This window comes from Oncorhynchus gorbuscha, linkage group LG14 (assembly GCF_021184085.1).
Source record: "Oncorhynchus gorbuscha isolate QuinsamMale2020 ecotype Even-year linkage group LG14, OgorEven_v1.0, whole genome shotgun sequence".
In the NCBI taxonomy this organism is placed as follows: Eukaryota; Metazoa; Chordata; class Actinopteri; order Salmoniformes; family Salmonidae; genus Oncorhynchus; species Oncorhynchus gorbuscha.
The window spans coordinates 30,974,332-30,993,315 of NC_060186.1; the positions used below are offsets into that span (position 1 = coordinate 30,974,332).

Here is an 18,984-nt window from a genome sequence, read left to right on the forward strand (position 1 = left end):
TCGCGTCAACGGTGTTTCCCTGCTCCGCATCGCAACCATCTCCCTCCTCTGGCTCAGAGACTGAGCCCATGCAGCTGGGAGGTATTCGCATCTCGACTAAGGAGAGGGAACGGAGGATCACCAACCGCCTGTGCCTCTATTGCGGACTTGCTGGACATTTTGTTAATTCATGTCCAGTAAAAGCCAGAGCTCATCAGTAAGCGGAGGGCTACTGGTGAGCGCTACTACTCAGGTCTCTCCATCTAGATCGTGTACTACTTTGTCGGTCCATCTACGCTGGACCGGTTCGGGTGCTACATGCAGTGCCTTGATAGACTCTGGGGCTGAGGGTTGTTTCATGGACGAAGCATGGGCTCGGAAACATGACATTCCTTTCAGAGAGTTAGACAAGCCTACGCCCATGTTCGCCTTAGATGGTAGTCATCTTCCCAGTATCGGATTTGAGACACTACCTTTAACCCTCACAGTATCTGGTAACCACAGTGAGACTATTTCTTTTTTGATTTTTCGTTCACCTTTTACACCTGTTGTTTTGGGTCATCCCTGGCTAGTATGTCATAATCCTTCTATTAATTGGTCTAGTAATTCTATCCTATCCTGGAACGTTTCTTGTCATGAGAAGTGTTTAATGTCTGCCATCCCTCCCGTTTCTTCTGTCCCCACTTCTCAGGAGGAACCTGGCGATTTGACAGGAGTGCCGGAGGAATATCATGATCTGCGCACGGTCTTCAGTCGGTCCCGAGCCAACTCCCTTCCTCCTCACCGGTCGTATGATTGTAGTATTGATCTCCTTCCGGGGACCACTCCTCCTCGGGGTAGACTATACTCTCTGTCGGCTCCCGAACGTAAGGCTCTCGAGGATTATTTGTCTGTGTCTCTTGACGCCGGTACCATAGTGCCTTCTTCCTCTCCGGCCGGGGCGGGGTTTTTTTTTGTTAAGAAGAAGGACGGTACTCTGCGCCCCTGCGTGGATTATCGAGGGCTGAATGACATAACGGTTAAGAATCGTTATCCGCTTCCCCTTATGTCATCAGCCTTCGAGATTCTGCAGGGAGCCAGGTGCTTTACTAAGTTGGACCTTCGTAACGCTTACCATCTCGTGCGCATCAGAGAGGGGGACGAGTGGAAAACGGCGTTTAACACTCCGTTAGGGCATTTTGAGTACCGGGTTCTGCCGTTTGGTCTCGCCAATGCGCCAGCTGTTTTTCAGGCATTAGTTAATGATGTTCTGAGAGACATGCTGAACATCTTTGTTTTTGTCTATCTTGACGATATCCTGATTTTTTCACCATCACTCGAGATTCATGTTCAGCACGTTCAACGTGTTCTACAGCGCCTTTTAGAGAATTGTCTCTACGTGAAGGCTGAGAAGTGCTCTTTTCATGTCTCCTCCGTTACTTTTCTCGGTTCCGTTATTTCCGCTGAAGGCATTCAGATGGATTCCGCTAAGGTCCAAGCTGTCAGTGATTGGCCCGTTCCAAGGTCACGTGTCGAGTTGCAGCGCTTTCTAGGTTTCGCTAATTTCTATCGGCGTTTCATTCGTAATTTCGGTCAAGTTGCTGCCCCTCTCACAGCTCTTACTTCTGTCAAGACGTGTTTTAAGTGGTCCGGTTCCACCCAGGGAGCTTTTGATCTTCTCCTCTCTGCACAGACCATACAAACGCTCCACACCGCGTGGCCGCTGCCACCCTAATCTGGTGGTCCCAGCGCGCACGACCCACGTGGAGTTCCAGGTCTCCGGTAGCCTCTGGAACTGCCGATCTGCAGCCAACAAGGCAGAGTTCATCTCAGCCTATGCCTCCCTCCAGTCCCTCGACTTCTTGGCACTGACAGAAACATGGATCACCACAGATAACACTGCTACTCCTACTGCTCTCTCTTCGTCCGCCCACGTGTTCTCGCACACCCCGAGAGCTTCTGGTCAGCGGGGTGGTGGCATAGGGATCCTTCTCTCTCCCATGTGGTCATTCTCTCTTTCTCCCCTTACCCATCTGTCTATCGCCTCCTTTGAATTTCATGCTGTCACAGTTACCAGCCCTTTCAAGCTTAACATCCTTATCATTTATCGCCCTCCAGGTCCCCTCGGAGAGTTCATCAATGAGCTTGATGCCTTGATAAGCTCCTTTCCTGAGGACGGCTCACCTCTCACAGTTCTGGGCGACTTTAACCTCCCCACGTCTACCTTTGACTCATTCCTCTCTGCCTCCTTCTTTCCACTCCTCTCCTCTTTTGACCTCACCCTCTCACCTTCCCCCCTACTCACAAGGCAGGCAATACGCTCGACCTCATCTTTACTAGATGCTGTTCTTCCACTAACCTCATTGCAACTCCCCTCCAAGTCTCCGACCACTACCTTGTATCCTTTTCCCTCTCGCTCTCATCCAACACTTCCCACACTGCCCCTACTCGGATGGTATCGCGCCGTCCCAACCTTCGCTCTCTCTCCCCCGCTACTCTCTCCTCTTCCATCCTATCATCTCTTCCCTCTGCTCAAACCTTCTCCAACCTATCTCCTGATTCTGCCTCCTCAACCCTCCTCTCCTCCCTTTCTGCATCCTTTGACTCTCTATGTCCCCTATCTTCCAGGCCGGCTCGGTCCTCCCCTCCCGCTCCGTGGCTTGACGACTCAATGCGAGCTCACAGAACAGGGCTCCGGAAGGCCGAGCGGAAATGGAGGAAAACTCGCCTCCCTGCGGACCTGGCATCCTTTCACTCCCTCCTCTCTACATTTTCCTCCTCTGTCTCTGCTGCTAAAGCCACTTTCTACCACTCTAAATTCCAAGCATCTGCCTCTAACCCTAGGAAGCTCTTTGCCACATTCTCCTCCCTCCTGAATCCTCCTCCCCCCCCCTCCCTCTCTGCAGATGACTTCGTCAACCATTTTGAAAAGAAGATCGACGACATCCGATCCTCGTTTGCTAAGTCAAACAACACCGCTGGTTCTGCTCACACTGCCCTACCCTGTGCTCTGACCTCTTTCTCCCCTCTCTCTCCAGATGAAATCTCGCGTCTTGTGACGGCCGGCCGCCCAACAACCTGCCCGCTCGACCCTATCCCCTCCTCTCTTCTCCAGACCATTTCCGGAGACCTTCTCCCTTACCTCACCTCGCTCATCAACTTATCCCTGACCGCTGGCTACGTCCCTTCCGTCTTCAAGAGAGCGAGAGTTGCACTCCTTCTGAAAAAACCTACACTCGATCCCTCCGATGTCAACAACTACAGACCAGTATCCCTTCTTTCTTTTCTCTCCAAAACTCTTGAACGTGCCGTCCTTGGTCAGCTCTCCCGCTATCTCTCTCAGAATGACCTTCTTGATCCAAATCAGTCAGGTTTCAAGACTAGTCATTCAACTGAGACTGCTCTTCTCTGTATCACGGAGGCGCTCCGCACCGCTAAAGCTAACTCTCTCTCCTCTGCTCTCATCCTTCTAGACCTATCGGCTGCCTTCGATACTGTGAACCATCAGATCCTCCTCTCCACCCTCTCCGAGTTGGGCATCTCCGGCGCGGCCCACGCTTGGATTGCGTCCTACCTGACAGGTCGCTCCTACCAGGTGGCGTGGCGAGAATCTGTCTCCTCACCACGCGCTCTCACCACTGGTGTCCCCCAGGGCTCTGTTCTAGGCCCTCTCCTATTCTCGCTATACACCAAGTCACTTGGCTCTGTCATAACCTCACATGGTCTCTCCTATCATTGCTATGCAGACGACACACAATTAATCTTCTCCTTTCCCCCTTCTGATGACCAGGTGGCGAATTGCATCTCTGCATGTCTGGCAGACATATCAGTGTGGATGACGGATCACCACCTCAAGCTGAACTTCGGCAAGACGGAGCTGCTCTTCCTCCCGGGGAAGGACTGCCCGTTCCATGATCTCGCCATCACGGTTGACAACTCCATTGTGTCCTCCTCCCAGAGCGCTAAGAACCTTGGCGTGATCCTGGACAACAAACTGTCGTTCTCAACTAACATCAAGGCGGTGGCCCGTTCCTGTAGGTTCATGCTCTACAACATCCGCAGAGTACGACCCTGCCTCACACAGGAAGCGGCGCAGGTCCTAATCCAGGCACTTGTCATCTCCCGTCTGGATTACTGCAACTCGCTGTTGGCTGGGCTCCCTGCCTGTGCCATTAAACCCCTACAACTCATCCAGAACGCCGCAGCCCGTCTAGTGTTCAACCTTCCCAAGTTCTCTCACGTCACCCCGCTCCTCCGCTCTCTCCACTGGCTTCCAGTTGAAGCTCGCATCCGCTACAAGACCATGGTGCTTGCCTACGGAGCTGTGAGGGGAACGGCACCTCAGTACCTCCAGGCTCTGATCAGGCCCTACACCCAAATAAGGGCACTGCGTTCATCCACCTCTGGCCTGCTCGCCTCCCTACCACTGAGGAAGTACAGTTCCCGCTCAGCTCAGTCAAAACTGTTCGCTGCTCTGGCTCCCCAATGGTGGAACAAACTCCCTCACGACGCCAGGACAGCGGAGTCAATCACCACCTTCCGGAGACACCTGAAACCCCACCTCTTTAAGGAACACCTAGGATAGGATAAAGTAATCCTTCTCACCCCCTCCCCCCTTAAAATATTTAGATGCACTATTGTAAAGTGGTTGTTCCACTGGATGTCATAAGGTGAATGCACCAATTTGTAAGTCGCTCTGGATAAGAGCGTCTGCTAAATGACTTAAATGTAAATGTAAATGTAAAAGAACGTTTTACGTCCGCTCCTATCCTCGTTACTCCTGACGTCACTAGACAATTCATTGTCGAGGTTGACGCTTCAGAGGTAGGCGTGGGAGCCATTCTATCCCAGCGCTTCCAGTCTGACGATAAGGTTCATCCTTGCGCTTATTTTTCTCATCGCCTGTGAGAAACAGTGGTTGGAGGGGGCGACCGTTCCTTTTGTCGTTTGGACAGACCATAAGAACCTTGAGTACATCCGTTCTGCCAAACGACTTAATGCTCGTCAAGCTCTTTGGGCGTTGTTTTTCGCTCGTTTCGAGTTTGTGATTTCTTACCGTCCGGGTAGCAAGAACACCAAGCCTGATGCCTTATCCCGTCTTTTTAGTTCTTCTGTGGCTTCTACTGATCCCGAGGGGATTCTTCCTTATGGGCGTGTTGTCGGGTTGACAGTCTGGGGAATTGAAAGACAGGTTAAGCAAGCACTCACGCACACTGCGTCGCCGCGTGCTTGTCCTAGTAACCTTCTTTTCGTTCCTGTTTCCACTCGTCTGGCTGTTCTTCAGTGGGCTCACTCTGCCAAGTTAGCTGGTCATCCCGGTGTTCGAGGCACTCTTGCGTCTATTCGCCAGCGCTTTTGGTGGCCGACTCAGGAGCGTGACACGTGCCGTTTCGTGGCTGCTTGTTCGGACTGCGCGCAGACTAAGTCAGGTAACTCTCCTCCTGCCGGTCGTCTCAGACCGCTCCCCATTCCTTCTCGACCATGGTCTCACATCGCCCTAGACTTCATTACCGGTCTGCCTTTGTCTGCGGGGAAGACTGTGATTCTTACGGTTGTCGATAGGTTCTCTAAGGCGGCACATTTCATTCCCCTCGCTAAACTTCCTTCCGCTAAGGAGACGGCACAAATCATCATCGAGAATGTGTTCAGAATTCATGGCCTCCCGTTAGACGCCGTTTCAGACAGAGGCCCGCAATTCACGTCACAGTTTTGGAGGGAGTTCTGTCGTTTGATTGGTGCGTCCGTCAGTCTCTCTTCCGGGTTTCATCCCCAGTCTAACGGTCAAGCAGAGAGGGCCAATCAGACGATTGGTCGCATACTACGCAGCCTTTCTTTCAGAAACCCTGCGTCTTGGGCAGAACAGCTCCCCTGGGCAGAATACGCTCACAACTCGCTTCCTTCGTCTCCTACCGGGTTATCTCCGTTTCATAGTAGTCTGGGTTACCAGCCTCCTCTGTTCTCATCCCAGCTTGACGAGTCCAGCGTTCCCTCCGCTCAAGCGTTTGTCCAACGTTGTGAGCGCACCTGGAGGAGGGTGAGGTCTGCACTTTGCCGTTACAGGGCACAGACTGTGAGAGCCGCCAATAAACGTAGGATTAAGAGTCCAAGGTATTGTTGCGGCCAGAGAGTGTGGCTTTCCACTCGCAACCTTCCTCTTACGACAGCTTCTCGTAAGTTGACTCCGAGGTTCATTGGTCCGTTCCGTGTCTCCCAGGACGTCAATCCTGTCGCTGTGCGACTGCTTCTTCCGTGACATCTTCGTCGCGTCCATCCTGTCTTCCATGTCTCCTGTGTCAAGCCCTTTCTTCGCACCCCCGTTCGTCTTCCCTCCCCCCCTCCCGTCCTTGTCGAGAGCGCACCTATTTACAAGGTACGTAGGATCATGGACATGCGTTCTCGGGGACGGGGTCACCAATACTTAGTGGATTGGGAGGGTTACGGTCCTGAGGAGAGGAGTTGGGTTCCGTCTCGGGACGTGCTGGACCGTTCACTTATTGATGATTTCCTCCGTTGCCGCCAGGATTCCTCCTCGAGTGCGCCAGGAGGCGCTCGGTGAGTGGGGGGGTACTGTCATGTTTTGTCTTATATTGTCTTGTCATTTTGCTTTTCCTTCTGTTCGTTTTCCCCCTGCTGGTCTTTTTAGGTTCGTTCCCCTTTTTCTCTCTCCCTCCCTCTCTCTCTTCTCTCTATCGTTCCGTTCCTGCTCCCAGCTGTTCCTATTCCCCTAATCAATCATTTAGTCTTCCCACACCTGTTCCCTATCTTTTCCCCTGATTAGAGTCCCTATTTCTCCCCTTGTTTTCCGTTTCTGCCCTGTCGGATCCTTGTATATTGTTCACCGTGCTGTGTCTTTGTATCGCCCTGTCGTGTCGTGTTTCCCTCAGATGCTGCGTGGTGAGCAGGTGTCTGAGTCTGCTACGGTCAAGTGCCTTCCCGAGGCAACCTGCAGTTCATGATCGAGTCTCCAGTCTGTTCTCGTCATTACGAGTGGAATTGTGCTTTATGATTGAATATTTACTTTACTGGATTAAAGACTCTGTTTTCGCCAAGTCGCTTTTGGGTCCTCATTCACCTGCATAACAAGAACGACGGGTAGATCTTCGTCACCGAGCTCGTGGAAGAGAGCTCGCGTTAACGGTGTTCCCCCTCTCCGCATCGCAACCATCTCCTCCCTCCGGCTCAGAGACTGAGCCCATGCAGCTGGGGGGTATTCGCATCTCGACTAAGGAGAGGGAACGGAGGATCACCAACCGCCTGTGCCTCTATTGCGGTTTTGCTGGACATTTTGTCAATTCATGTCCAGTAAAAGCCAGAGCTCATCAGTAAGCGGAGGGCTACTGGTGAGCGCTACTACTCAGGTCTCTCCATCTAGATCCTGTACTACTATGTCGGTCCATCTACGCTGGACCGGTTCTGCTGCTTCATGCAGTGCCTTGATAGACTCTGGGGCTGAGGGTTGTTTTATGGACGAAGCATGGGCTCGGAAACATGACATTCCTCTCAGACAGTTAGGGAAGCCCACGCCCATGTTCGCCTTAGATGGTAGTCATCTCCCCAGTATCAGATATGAGACACTACCTTTAACCCTCACTGTATCTGGTAACCACAGTGAGACTATTTCCTTTTTGATTTTTCGTTCACCTTTTACACCTGTTGTTTTGGGTCATCCCTGGCTAGTATGTCATAATCCTTCTATTAATTGGTCTAGTAATTCTATCCTATCCTGGAACGTTTCTTGTCATGTGAAGTGTTTAATGTCTGCTATCCCTCCTGTTTCTTCTGTCCCCTCTTCTCAGGAGGAACCTGGTGATTTGACAGGAGTGCCGGAGGAATATCATGATCTGCGCACGGTTCTCAGTCGGTCCAGAGCCAACTCCCTTCCTCCTCACCGGTCGTATGATTGTAGTATTGATCTCCTTCCGGGGACCACTCCCCCTCGGGGTAGACTATACTCTCTGTCGGCTCCCGAACGTAAGGCTCTCGAGGATTATTTGTCTGTTTCTCTTGACGCCGGCACCGTAGTGCCTTCTTCCTCTCCTGCCGGAGCGGGGGTTTTTTTTGTTAAGAAGAAGGACGGTACTCTGCGCCCCTGCGTGGATTATCGAGGGCTGAATGACATAACGGTTAAGAATCGTTATCCGCTTCCCCTTATGTCATCAGCCTTCGAGATTCTGCAGGGAGCCAGGTTCTTTACTAAGTTGGACCTTCGTAATGCTTACCATCTCGTGCGCATCAGAGAGGGGGACGAGTGGAAAACGGCGTTTAACACTCCGTTAGGGCATTTTGAGTACCGGGTTCTGCCGTTTGGTCTCGCTAATGCTCCAGCTGTTTTTCAGGCATTAGTTAATGATGTACTGAGAGACATGCTGAACATCTTTGTTTTTGTCTACCTTGACGATATTCTGATTTTTTCACCGTCACTCGAGATTCATGTTCAGCACGTTCGACGTGTACTCCAGCGCCTTTTAGAGAATTGTCTCTACGTGAAGGCTGAGAAGTGCGCCTTTCATGTCTCCTCTGTCACTTTTCTCGGTTCTGTTATTTCCGCTGAAGGCATTCAGATGGATCCCGCTAAGGTCCAGGCTGTCAGTGATTGGCCCGTTCCAAGGTCACGTGTCGAGTTGCAGCGCTTTCTAGGTTTCGCTAATTTAAGAGTCCTAGGTATAGTCGCGGCCAGAGAGTGTGGCTTTCCACTCGTAACCTTCCCCTTACGACAGCTTCTCGTAAGTTGACTCCGCGGTTCATTGGTCCATTCCGTGTCTCCCAGGTCGTCAATCCTGTCGCTGTGCGACTGCTTCTTCCGCGACATCTTCGTCGCGTCCATCCTGTCTTCCATGTCTCCTGTGTCAAGCCCTTTCTTCGCACCCCCGTTCGTCTCCCCCCCCCCCGTCCTTGTCGAGGGCGCACCTATTTACAAGGTACGTAGGATCATGGACATGCGTTCTCGGGGACGGGTCACCAGTACTTAGTGGATTGGGAGGGTTACGGTCCTGAGGAGAGGAGTTGGGTTCCATCTCGGGACGTGCTGGACCGTTCGCTGATTGATGATTTCCTCCGTTGCCGCCAGGATTCCTCCTCGAGTGGGCCAGGAGGCGCTCGGTGAGTGGGGGGGGTACTGTCATGTTTTGTCATATATTGTCTTGTACTTGTGCTTTTCCTTCTGTTCGTTTCCCCCTGCTGGTCTTATTAGGTTCGTTCCCTTTTTCTATCCCTCTCTCTCCCCCTCCCTCTCTCTCTTCTCTCTATCGTTCCGTTCCTGCTCCCAGCTGTTCCTCATTCTCCTAATTCACACATTTAGTCTTTTCACACCTGTCCCCTATTTTGTCCTCTGATTAGAGTCCCTATTTCTCCCCTTGTTTTCCGTTTCTGTCCTTGTCGGATCCTTGTATGATGTTCGCTGTGCTGTGTCCTTGTCTCGCCCTGTCGTGTCTTGTCTCCTTCAGATGCTGCGTGTGAGCAGGTGTCTTAGTCTGCTACGGTCGGTGTCTTCCCGAAGCAACCTGCAGTCAATGGTCGAGTCTCCAGTCTGTCCTCGTTACTACGAGTGGATTTAAGTTTTTTCCTGTTTTGTTTTCTTCTTTAGTGTTCCAGGATTATTACTTTTGCCATTTACTGGAATAAAGACTCTGTTTTCGCTAAGTCGCTTTTGGGTCCTCATTCACCTGCATAACAATTTTATTCGACCTGGAATATATCTTTTTGAATTTTTCGTCCGAGTTCGCCTGGACCAGCGCCAGCTTTTGGACATGTGAACTAAACGTGCTAGCAAAAGTAGCTAATTGGACACAAGTAATGGACATTATGGAACAAAACAACGATTTATTGCGGAACTAGGATTCCTTGCACTGCATTCTGATGAAAGATCATCAAAGGTAAGGGAATATTTCTGATGTAATTTCGTATTTCTGTTGACTCCAATATGGCGGAGAAATATATTTACGTCTGAGCGCCGTCTCAGATTATTTCATGGTATGCTTTTTTCGTAACATTTTTAAAACATCTGACACAGCGGTTGCATTAAGAACCAGTGTATCTTTAATTATATGTAAAACATGTATCTTTCGTCAAAGTTTATGATGAGTATTTCTGTTATTTGACATAGCTCTCTGTAATTACTCCGGATATTTTGGAGGCATTTCTGAACATGGCGCCAATGTAAACCGAGATTTGTGGATAGAAATATGCATATTATCGAACAAAACATAAATGTATTGTGTAACATGATGTCATATGAGTGTCATCTGATGAAGATTATCAAAGGTTAGTGATTAATTTTATCTCTAATTCTGCTTTTGTGACTATCTTTGGCTGGGAAAAATGGCTGTGTGTTTTTGGGGATTTGGTGGTGATCTAACATAAATATATGTTGTGTTTTCGCTGTAAAACATTTTAAAAATCGGACACGATGGGTAGATTGACAAGATGTTTGTCTTTCATTTGCTGTATTGGACTTGTTAATGTGTGAAAGTTAAATATTTCAAAATAATATTTTTGAATTTCCCGCGCTGCCTTTTCAGCGGAATGTTGGGGGGGGGGGGTTCTGTTATCGGAACCTGTGTCCTAGTGTCCTAATTTGAGGGTATTTACATCCAAATCGGGTGAACGCTGTAGGAATTACACCCCTTTTATATGTGCTCTCCCCCTTTTTAAGGGATCAAAAGTAATTGGACAATTGGCTGCTCAGCTGTTCCATGGACAGGTTTGTGTTATTCCCTCATTAGTTTACATTTACATTACAATAGTTTACATTTACAAGTAAGCAGATGAAAGGTCTAGAGTTGATTTGAAGTGTGACATTTGCATTTGGAATCTGTTGCTGTTAACCCTCAGTATGAAGTCCGAAGAGATGTCACTGCCAGTGAAGCAAGCCATCATTAGGCTGAAAAATCTAAACAAACCCAACAGAAAGATAGCAAAAACATTATGTTTGGCCAAATCAACTATTTGCTCCATTCTTAAAATGAAAAAAACTCACTGATGAGCTCAGGGACACCAAAAGGCCAGGAAGACCACAGAAAACAGCTGTGCTGAATGACAGGATAATTATTTCCCAGATGAAGAAAAAACCTTCACAACAGTTGGCCAGATCAATAACACCCTCCAGGAGGTAGGTATACCTGTGTCAAAGTCAACAATCAAGAGAGGACGTCACCAGAGTAAATGCAGAGGGTTTGCCAGAAGATGTAAACCATTGGTAAGCCTCCAAAAAAGGAAGACCAGATTATCATTTGCCCAAAAACACGTAAAAAACCATGTACAGTACTGGAACAATATCCTTTGTACAGATGAGTCAAAGATCAACTTGTACCAGAATGATGGGAAGAGAAGAGTATGGAGAAGGGAAGGAACTGCTCATGATCCAAAGCATACCACCTCATCTGTGAAGCATGGTGGAGGTAGTGTTATGGCGTGGACATGTATGGCTGCCAATGGAACTGGTTCCCTTGTATTTATTGATGATGTGACTGCTGACAAAAGCAGCAGGATTTATTTTGAGGTGTTTAGGGCTATATTATCTGCTCAGATTCAGCTAAATGCTTCAAAACCTATTGGATAGCGCTTCAGAGTGCAGATGGACAATTACCCAAAGCATACTGCGAAAGCAACCCAATACTTTTTTAAGGCAAAGAAGTGTAATGTTCTACAATGGCCAAGTCAATCACCATGACCTTAATCCAATTGAGACGCAAAACGGAAGTCATAGCATCCACCAGGGGAGAAACCAAGCATCTGGTGATGTCTATGAATTCCAGACTTCAGGCAGTCATTGACTGCAAAGGGTTTGCAACGAAGTATTCAAACTCACAATTTAATTTCTGATTACGTTTATCCAATTACTTTTGAGCCCCTACAATTGGGCGGCTGTGTTTAAAAATAGTTTTAATTCCTACACGGTTCATATAATAAGTTTGACAAAACCCTTATATTAAAGATGAAAGTCTACACTTCAAGCGCATCTTGATTGTTTCCTTTCAAATCCATTGTAGTGGCGTACAAAGCAGAAATTATGCAAATTGTGTCACTGTCCAAATACTACATTGGTTTCGCACAGTGATTACGCATGTCAGCCTTGAAGGAAAAAGACGCCCCTGCAGTGGATAGTAGATGTGTTTTTCTTACTTACTGATCTGAAGTTTTTTTGTACATAATATCACCACCATCATATCCTGTGACCGAAAACAGCTTCATGACATCAGAACAGCAGTCACTAACCTCAATGTGGATTAACATTTCTACTCCAACTAGTTGACAGCTCTGGATGTTCTGCTTACACTGGACCAGACCATAATTCCCGGGAATCGAAAGAGGAAGTGTCGGCGAAAGAGGCAGGCGAGGCAGCATCCTGCTGATACTATGCCGGTGAGCAAATAGACCATTGTCCTCTGTTCTATTACCGAACGTGCAGCAAATGATGGATGAGCTCCGTTCGAGACTATCCTATCAACAGGTCCTGAAAACTGTAAAATTCTATGTTTCTGAGTTGTGGTCGAATGAGGACATCAATAATGTACTGTACATCTTTCTGATTTTTCTATGCATGGTCAAGACCGGACGGCAGACTCAGTTAAGACAAAGTGAGGCAAGGTGCTTCTCTATTTTAACATCAGCTGGTTTTTGCTGACCTGAGTTAGAATACTGAGTTAGAGTACCTCATGATAAGCTGCAGACCATACTATTTACCAAGAGATTGTTCATCTATATTTTTTTGTCGCTGACTATTTACCACCACAAACCGATGCTTGCAACACTCAACGAGCTGTATAGGACTATAAGCAAACCAGAAAATGTACATTCAGAGGCAGTGTTTTGTTATGGCCAGTGATTTTAATGCAGGGAAACTGAGATCCGTTTTATACCAGCATGTCACCTGTGCAACTCGAGATGACAAAACTCTAGATACATTTTACTCCACACACACACACACACACACACAAACACATGCAAGGCCCTCCCTTTGGCAAATCAGACCACAAATCTATCCTCCTGCTTACAAGCAAAAACTCAAACAGGAAGTACTAGTGATGTGCACAATATGGAAGTGGTCTGATGAAGCAGATGCTAAGCTACAGGATTGTTTCGCTAGCACAGAATGGAATATATTCCGGGATTAATCTGACAACATTCAGGAGTTTACCACATCACTCATCGGCTTCATTATTAAGTGCATCGACGACAGTGACCATACCTATCCCAACCAGAAGCCATGAATTACAGGCAACATCCACATTGAGCTAAAGGCTAGAGCTACCTCCCGCTTTCAAGGAGCAGGACACCAATCCAGATGCTTACGGATCTGATGCTCGACAGATGTGGCAGGGCTTGCAAACTATCACGGAATACAAAGGGAAACACAGTCGTGAGCTGCCCAGCGACACGAGCCTACCAGACCAGCTAAATGCTTTCTATGCTCACTTTGAGGCAAGCAGCACTGGACCATGCATGATAACTGTTCCAGGCGACGGTGTGATCTCGCTCTCTGTATCCGATGTGAGTATCTTTAAACAGGTAACATTTACAAGGACACAGGGCCAGATGGAATACCAGGACGCATACTCAGAGCGTCTTTACTGATATTACAACCTATCCCTGACCTGGTCTATAATAGTAACTTGTTCGAAGCAGTCCACCATAGTACCTATGCCCAAGAACGCCAAGGTAACCTGCCTAAATTACTATCGCCCTGGAGCACTCACATCTATAGCCATGAAATGCTTTGAAAGGCTGGACCCATTCCAATTCTCATACCGCCCTAACAGATCCACAGATAATTAAATCTCTATCCCACTTCACACTACCCTCACCCAACTGGAAAAAAAGGAATACCTGTGTAAGAATGCTGTTCATTGACTACAGCTCAGCATTCAACACCCTTGTCCCCTCCAATCCCTTCACCAAGCAAAGGGCCCTGGGACTGTAAACCTCTCTCTGCCACTAGATCCTGTACTTCCTGACGGCTGCCCCCAGGCGGTGAGCGTAGGCAACAACATATCTGCCACACTGACCATCAACATGTGGGCCACTCAAGGGTGTGTCCTTAATCCCCTCCTATACTCCACAACTGCATGGCAGCGCATGACTCCATCCCCATAATCAAGTTTCTGACAACATGTCGGTGGTAGGAGTGACCAGTGATGATGATGAGGCAGCCTATAGGGAGGAAGTCAACCTCTCCCCAAGGTAAGCAAGTTACAGCCTGGCTGCTCTAACTGTGGTGAGTTCATTATAAAATCTGAAAAATAGTAATTGTTCTCCGCCCAGTGTTTTTCTACATTTACATTTACATTTAAGTAATTTAGCAGACGCTCTTATCCAGAGCGACTTACAAACTTTCTACATAGAGAGTCATCCATCCACCATCTAAAGAACCCTGAAACGACAGGAGCTGCAGTCCCAGGAAATCTGGAGACAGAGCTCTGAGAGGCTACACCAAAAACGAACACTCAGACGGGCTGGTGCATAGTAAGGAACAGTCAGCGACCTGCCACTAACAACCGACCCAGACATCACCCACCCTCTGCGCTTCTTTCTCACATTCACATTCAACGAGATACAGACATTAACACAGTTGTGCGGGGGCTGGTGTGGGCATCTGCGGCCACGGAGGGAGCATCTAAGTCCCCAGCGGAGCCAGGATGTAACGTCGTTCTTCGTTTGTGGAAAGAGAGTCAGACCGAAATGCAGCGTGGTAGTTACTCGTGACTTTAATGAAAAAAGTGACACATGAAATAACGATACATAAATACAAAACAACAAACGGAACGTGAAACCTAATTACAGCCTGTCTGGTGAAACGACACGGAGACAGGAACAATCACCCACAAAATCCAAAGCGAAACCCAGGTTACCTAAATACGGTTCCCAATCAGAGACAACGAGAATCACCTGACTCTGATTGAGAATCGCCTCAGGCAGCCAAGCCTATACAACACCCCTAATCAGCCGCGATCCCACATACTACAAACCCCAATACGAACATACAATATAACATAAACCCATGTCACACCCTGGCCTGATCAAATAATAAAGAAAACACAAAATACTCTGACCAAGGCGTGACACAGGAAATGTTTGTTCCCTTGGACTGTTGGCGTGCAGCAGTGAAAACTCATTTGAATATGCTGGGTACTCGCGTTCTATCAAATGTATAATCTGCAACATGTTCGTTGTTGTCACAAGGAAAGGTCTGATGGATACCTTCATTTGTGAAAAATGTATAGAACTTAATAACGCTAAAGAAAGGACTATTTGACCAGGCACCTTGAACTGAATAAGGATGCTTTGAGACTATCGGTATCTTTAAATGATTCCTATCAAAACACCCAAGAGGATCATAATGGAACCTTCCTGGACTGTGATCTATTTCCACCACTGCAGCCCTTTACTAGCTTGGACCAGAAAATGGTTGCTCATTATTTGACTCCAGGTGAGTGAAAAATAAATGCGGATCTAAACCAGAAAGAAGGAGAATAATCGTTCTCGGCATGCCTGCCTTCTTCCCCCGCATCCGGACTTAAAACTTTCAAATCGCTTTGAGCCCTTAGTCTTCTTGAGTCTTCTGCCGGGGGCTTGGGTGTTCCCTCCATGGCTGTGGATGCCCCTCCAGCTACCTCTTCCTGTCCTAGTCAATCAACAGCCTGGGCACAGCCTGGACCAAGGTGGCCCTTTTGGCCCCGCAATATGCCTGTTACCAACCCTGAGTGAACTTTTAGTAAACTTTTAGTAAACACAAAAATGTGTGTTATAACAGGATCCCAAACTATTTTACAGTAATCAAATTGACAACAGACTTTCAGCAAGCTTATAGGGAAGGACATTCAACAAGCACAGCACTTACACAAATGACTGATGATTGGCTGAGAGAAATTGGTGATATAAGATTGTGGGGGCTGTTTTGTTTGACTTCAGTGCGGCTTTTGACATTATAGATCATAGTCCGTTGCCGGAAAAATGTATGTGTCATGGCTTTACACCCCCTGCTAAATTGTGGATAAAGAGTTACCTGTCTGACACAACACAGAAGGTGTTCTTTAATGGAAGCTTTTCCAACAAAATCCAGGTAGAATCAGGAATTCCCCAGGGCAGCTGTCTAGGCCATTTGATTTTTTCAATCTTTACTAACAACATGCCACTGGCTTTGTGGAAAGCCAGTGTGTCCATGCATGCGCATGACTCAACACTATACACGTCAGCTACCGCAGTGACTGAAATGACAGTAACTCTTAACAAAGAGCTGCAGTTAGTTTCAGAATGGGTGGAAAGGAATAAGTTAATCCTAAATACCTCAACTAAATCTTGAAATTAATAATGTTGAAATTGAGCAAGTTGAGGAGACTAAACTGCTTGGAGTAACCCTGGAATATAAACCGTCTTGGTCAAAACAATCTGTCTATAATAAAGCGCTTCTCTAGATTCTTAAGAGCACTATCAGCAAGGCAGGTCCTACAGGCCCTAGTTTTGTCGCACCTGGACTACTGTTCAGTCTTGTGGTCAGGTACCACAAAGAGGGACTTTGCAATTGGCTCAGAACAGGGCAGCACGGCTGGCCCTTGGACGTACACAGAGAGCTAACATTAATCATATGCATGTCAATCTCTCCTGGCTCAAAATTTACTTCATCACTACTTGTATTTGTGAGAGGTATTGCCATGTTGAATACACCGAGCTGTCTGTTTGAACTACTGGCACACAGCTCAGATAACCATGCATACCCACAAGACATGCCACCAGAGGTCTCTTTACAGTCCCCAAGTCCAGAACAGACTATGGGAGGTGCACAGTACTACATAGCCATGACTACATGGAACTCTATTCCACATCAAGTAACTCATGCCAGCAGTAAAAAATAGATTAAAAAAACAATATAAATATACGCCTTATGGAACAACACAAGCATAGACACATGCACATTATAACATATGCACTATACACACATTTACACATGGATTTTGTCTAATAGATACATGGTAGTAGAGTAGAGGACTGAGGGCACACAGTTAATATGTTGTGAAATCGGTTATGAATGTATTGTAACGTTTTTAAAATGTATAACTGCCTTAATTTTGCTGGACCCCCGGAAGAGTAGCTGCTGCCTTTGCAGCAACTAATGGGGATCCATAATACATTCAAATACAAATACAAAAGGAGCTGATCATGGACTACAGGAACCGTATGAGCAAGCACGGCCACGTGAATGATGCTGTAGTAGAGTATGTCGAGATGTCCACAACACCTTAGTGTTAACGTTAACATTTTCCACACACACCCACAGAGTTGTGAAGAGGGCACAACAGCACATCTTCCCCCCAGGAGGCTTAAATATTTGCCATGGGCCCTCAGATCCTCAAAAAGTTACACAGCTGTACCATTGAGAGCATCTTGACTGGCTGCATAACCGATTGGTACGGCAACTGCATGTCATCCGACCGTAAGGCACTACAGAGGGTAGTGGGTACGGCCCAGTACATCACTGGGGCCGAGCTCCCTGCCATCCAGGACCTCCATACCATGCGGTGTCAGAGGAAGGCCCATTTTTTGGGGGGAGGGGGGGACTTTTTCAAAGACTCCAGCCATAGATGGCAAGCGGTACCACTGCACAAACTCTGTAACCAACAGGACCCTGAACAGCTTCTACCCCCAAGCCATAAGACTGCTAAACAAGACTGATAAATAGCTCATCAAAATGGCTAACTGGACTATCTGCATTGACCATTTTTTGCAATAACTCTTTCACTGACTCTGTACACACACAATGGACTCTACCCATACACTAACACATACTTACACTGACACCCCAACACACACACACACACACACACACACACACACACACACACACACACACACACACACACACACACACACACACACACACACACACACACACACACACACACACACACACACACACACACACACACACACACACACACACACACACACACACACACACACACACATACACACACACACACACACCTTTACACTCCCCGCATACACTGCTGCTACCCTCTATTTCCATCGAGTTGCCTAGTCACTTTACCCCCTACCTGTATGTACATACATGTAGCTACCTAAATTACCTCGTACCCCCTGCACATCGATCGGTACTGGTACTCTATGTATATAGCCATGTTATTTTTTACTTATTATTAATCTGGTTTGATTATTGTACAGGGATGATGTGAAGTGAGCCTTGTGAATGTCGCCCAGTGAGGACACATGATGTGAGCATTGTGAATGTCACGCGTTCAAAACAACTGGGAACTCGGAACTGGGAAAATGGAAATCTCCAACATCTAACTTTTAAACATTTTTATTAAACCTTTTTAATAGGCAAGTCAGTAAATAACACATTTGGCGTGTTTAAACTACTGGGAACTTGGAAAAAAATGAGTTCTGACTGGGAAAAATCGATTTGAACGGTTCTGAGCTGAAGATCACTGATTTGACCTCCCATTTCTCCGTTGTTCCCAGTTGTTTTGAATGCAGCATTACTTACTTGAAGCCCATGTACATGAACTGCAGCCAGAGCCAGGACAGGATAAGCATGATGATCATGTTGGGAAAGGCAAAGCCAAACCATGACGCAAAGTTGATCACATCACCATTACCTGGGAAGATCCTATAGGGAGGAGGAGAGGGGGAGAAGGAGGAGAAAGGAGAGGGGAGAAGGGGGGGAAAGGAGAGAGAGAGAGGAGAAGGGAGAAGGGGAGAAAGGAGAGAGAGGAGAGGGGAGAAGGGGCAGAAAGGAGAGAGCGAGGAGAGGGGAGAAGGGGGAGAAAGGAGAGAGAGAGGAGAGAGGAGAGGGGAGAAGGGGGATAAAGGAGAGAGAGAGGAGAGGGGAGAAGGGGGGGAAAGGAGAGAGAGAGAGAGGAGAGGGGAGAAGGGGGAGTCAGGAGAGAGAGAGAGGAGAGGGGAGAAGGATGGGGAGGAGATTTAGATATGGCCCGATTTTTATCTTCATCAAGACTGTATGAACATAATGGTCATGTACTCAATGTCATATTTATGGAGTGTGCGAGCATG

At 47.6% G+C, this 18,984-nt stretch overlaps 1 protein-coding gene across 1 annotated transcript in view; it reads right to left on the minus strand.

The window, feature by feature from the left end:
• Positions 1 to 18,984, minus strand: part of slc13a2 (solute carrier family 13 member 2) — a 77,101-nt gene that overhangs the window by 25,900 nt on the left and 32,217 nt on the right. Inside the window, exon 6 of the mRNA XM_046297767.1 lies at positions 18,458 to 18,580. Within this exon, the coding sequence (XP_046153723.1) occupies positions 18,458 to 18,580 (123 nt within the window). The remainder of the gene's footprint in view (positions 1 to 18,457; positions 18,581 to 18,984) is intronic.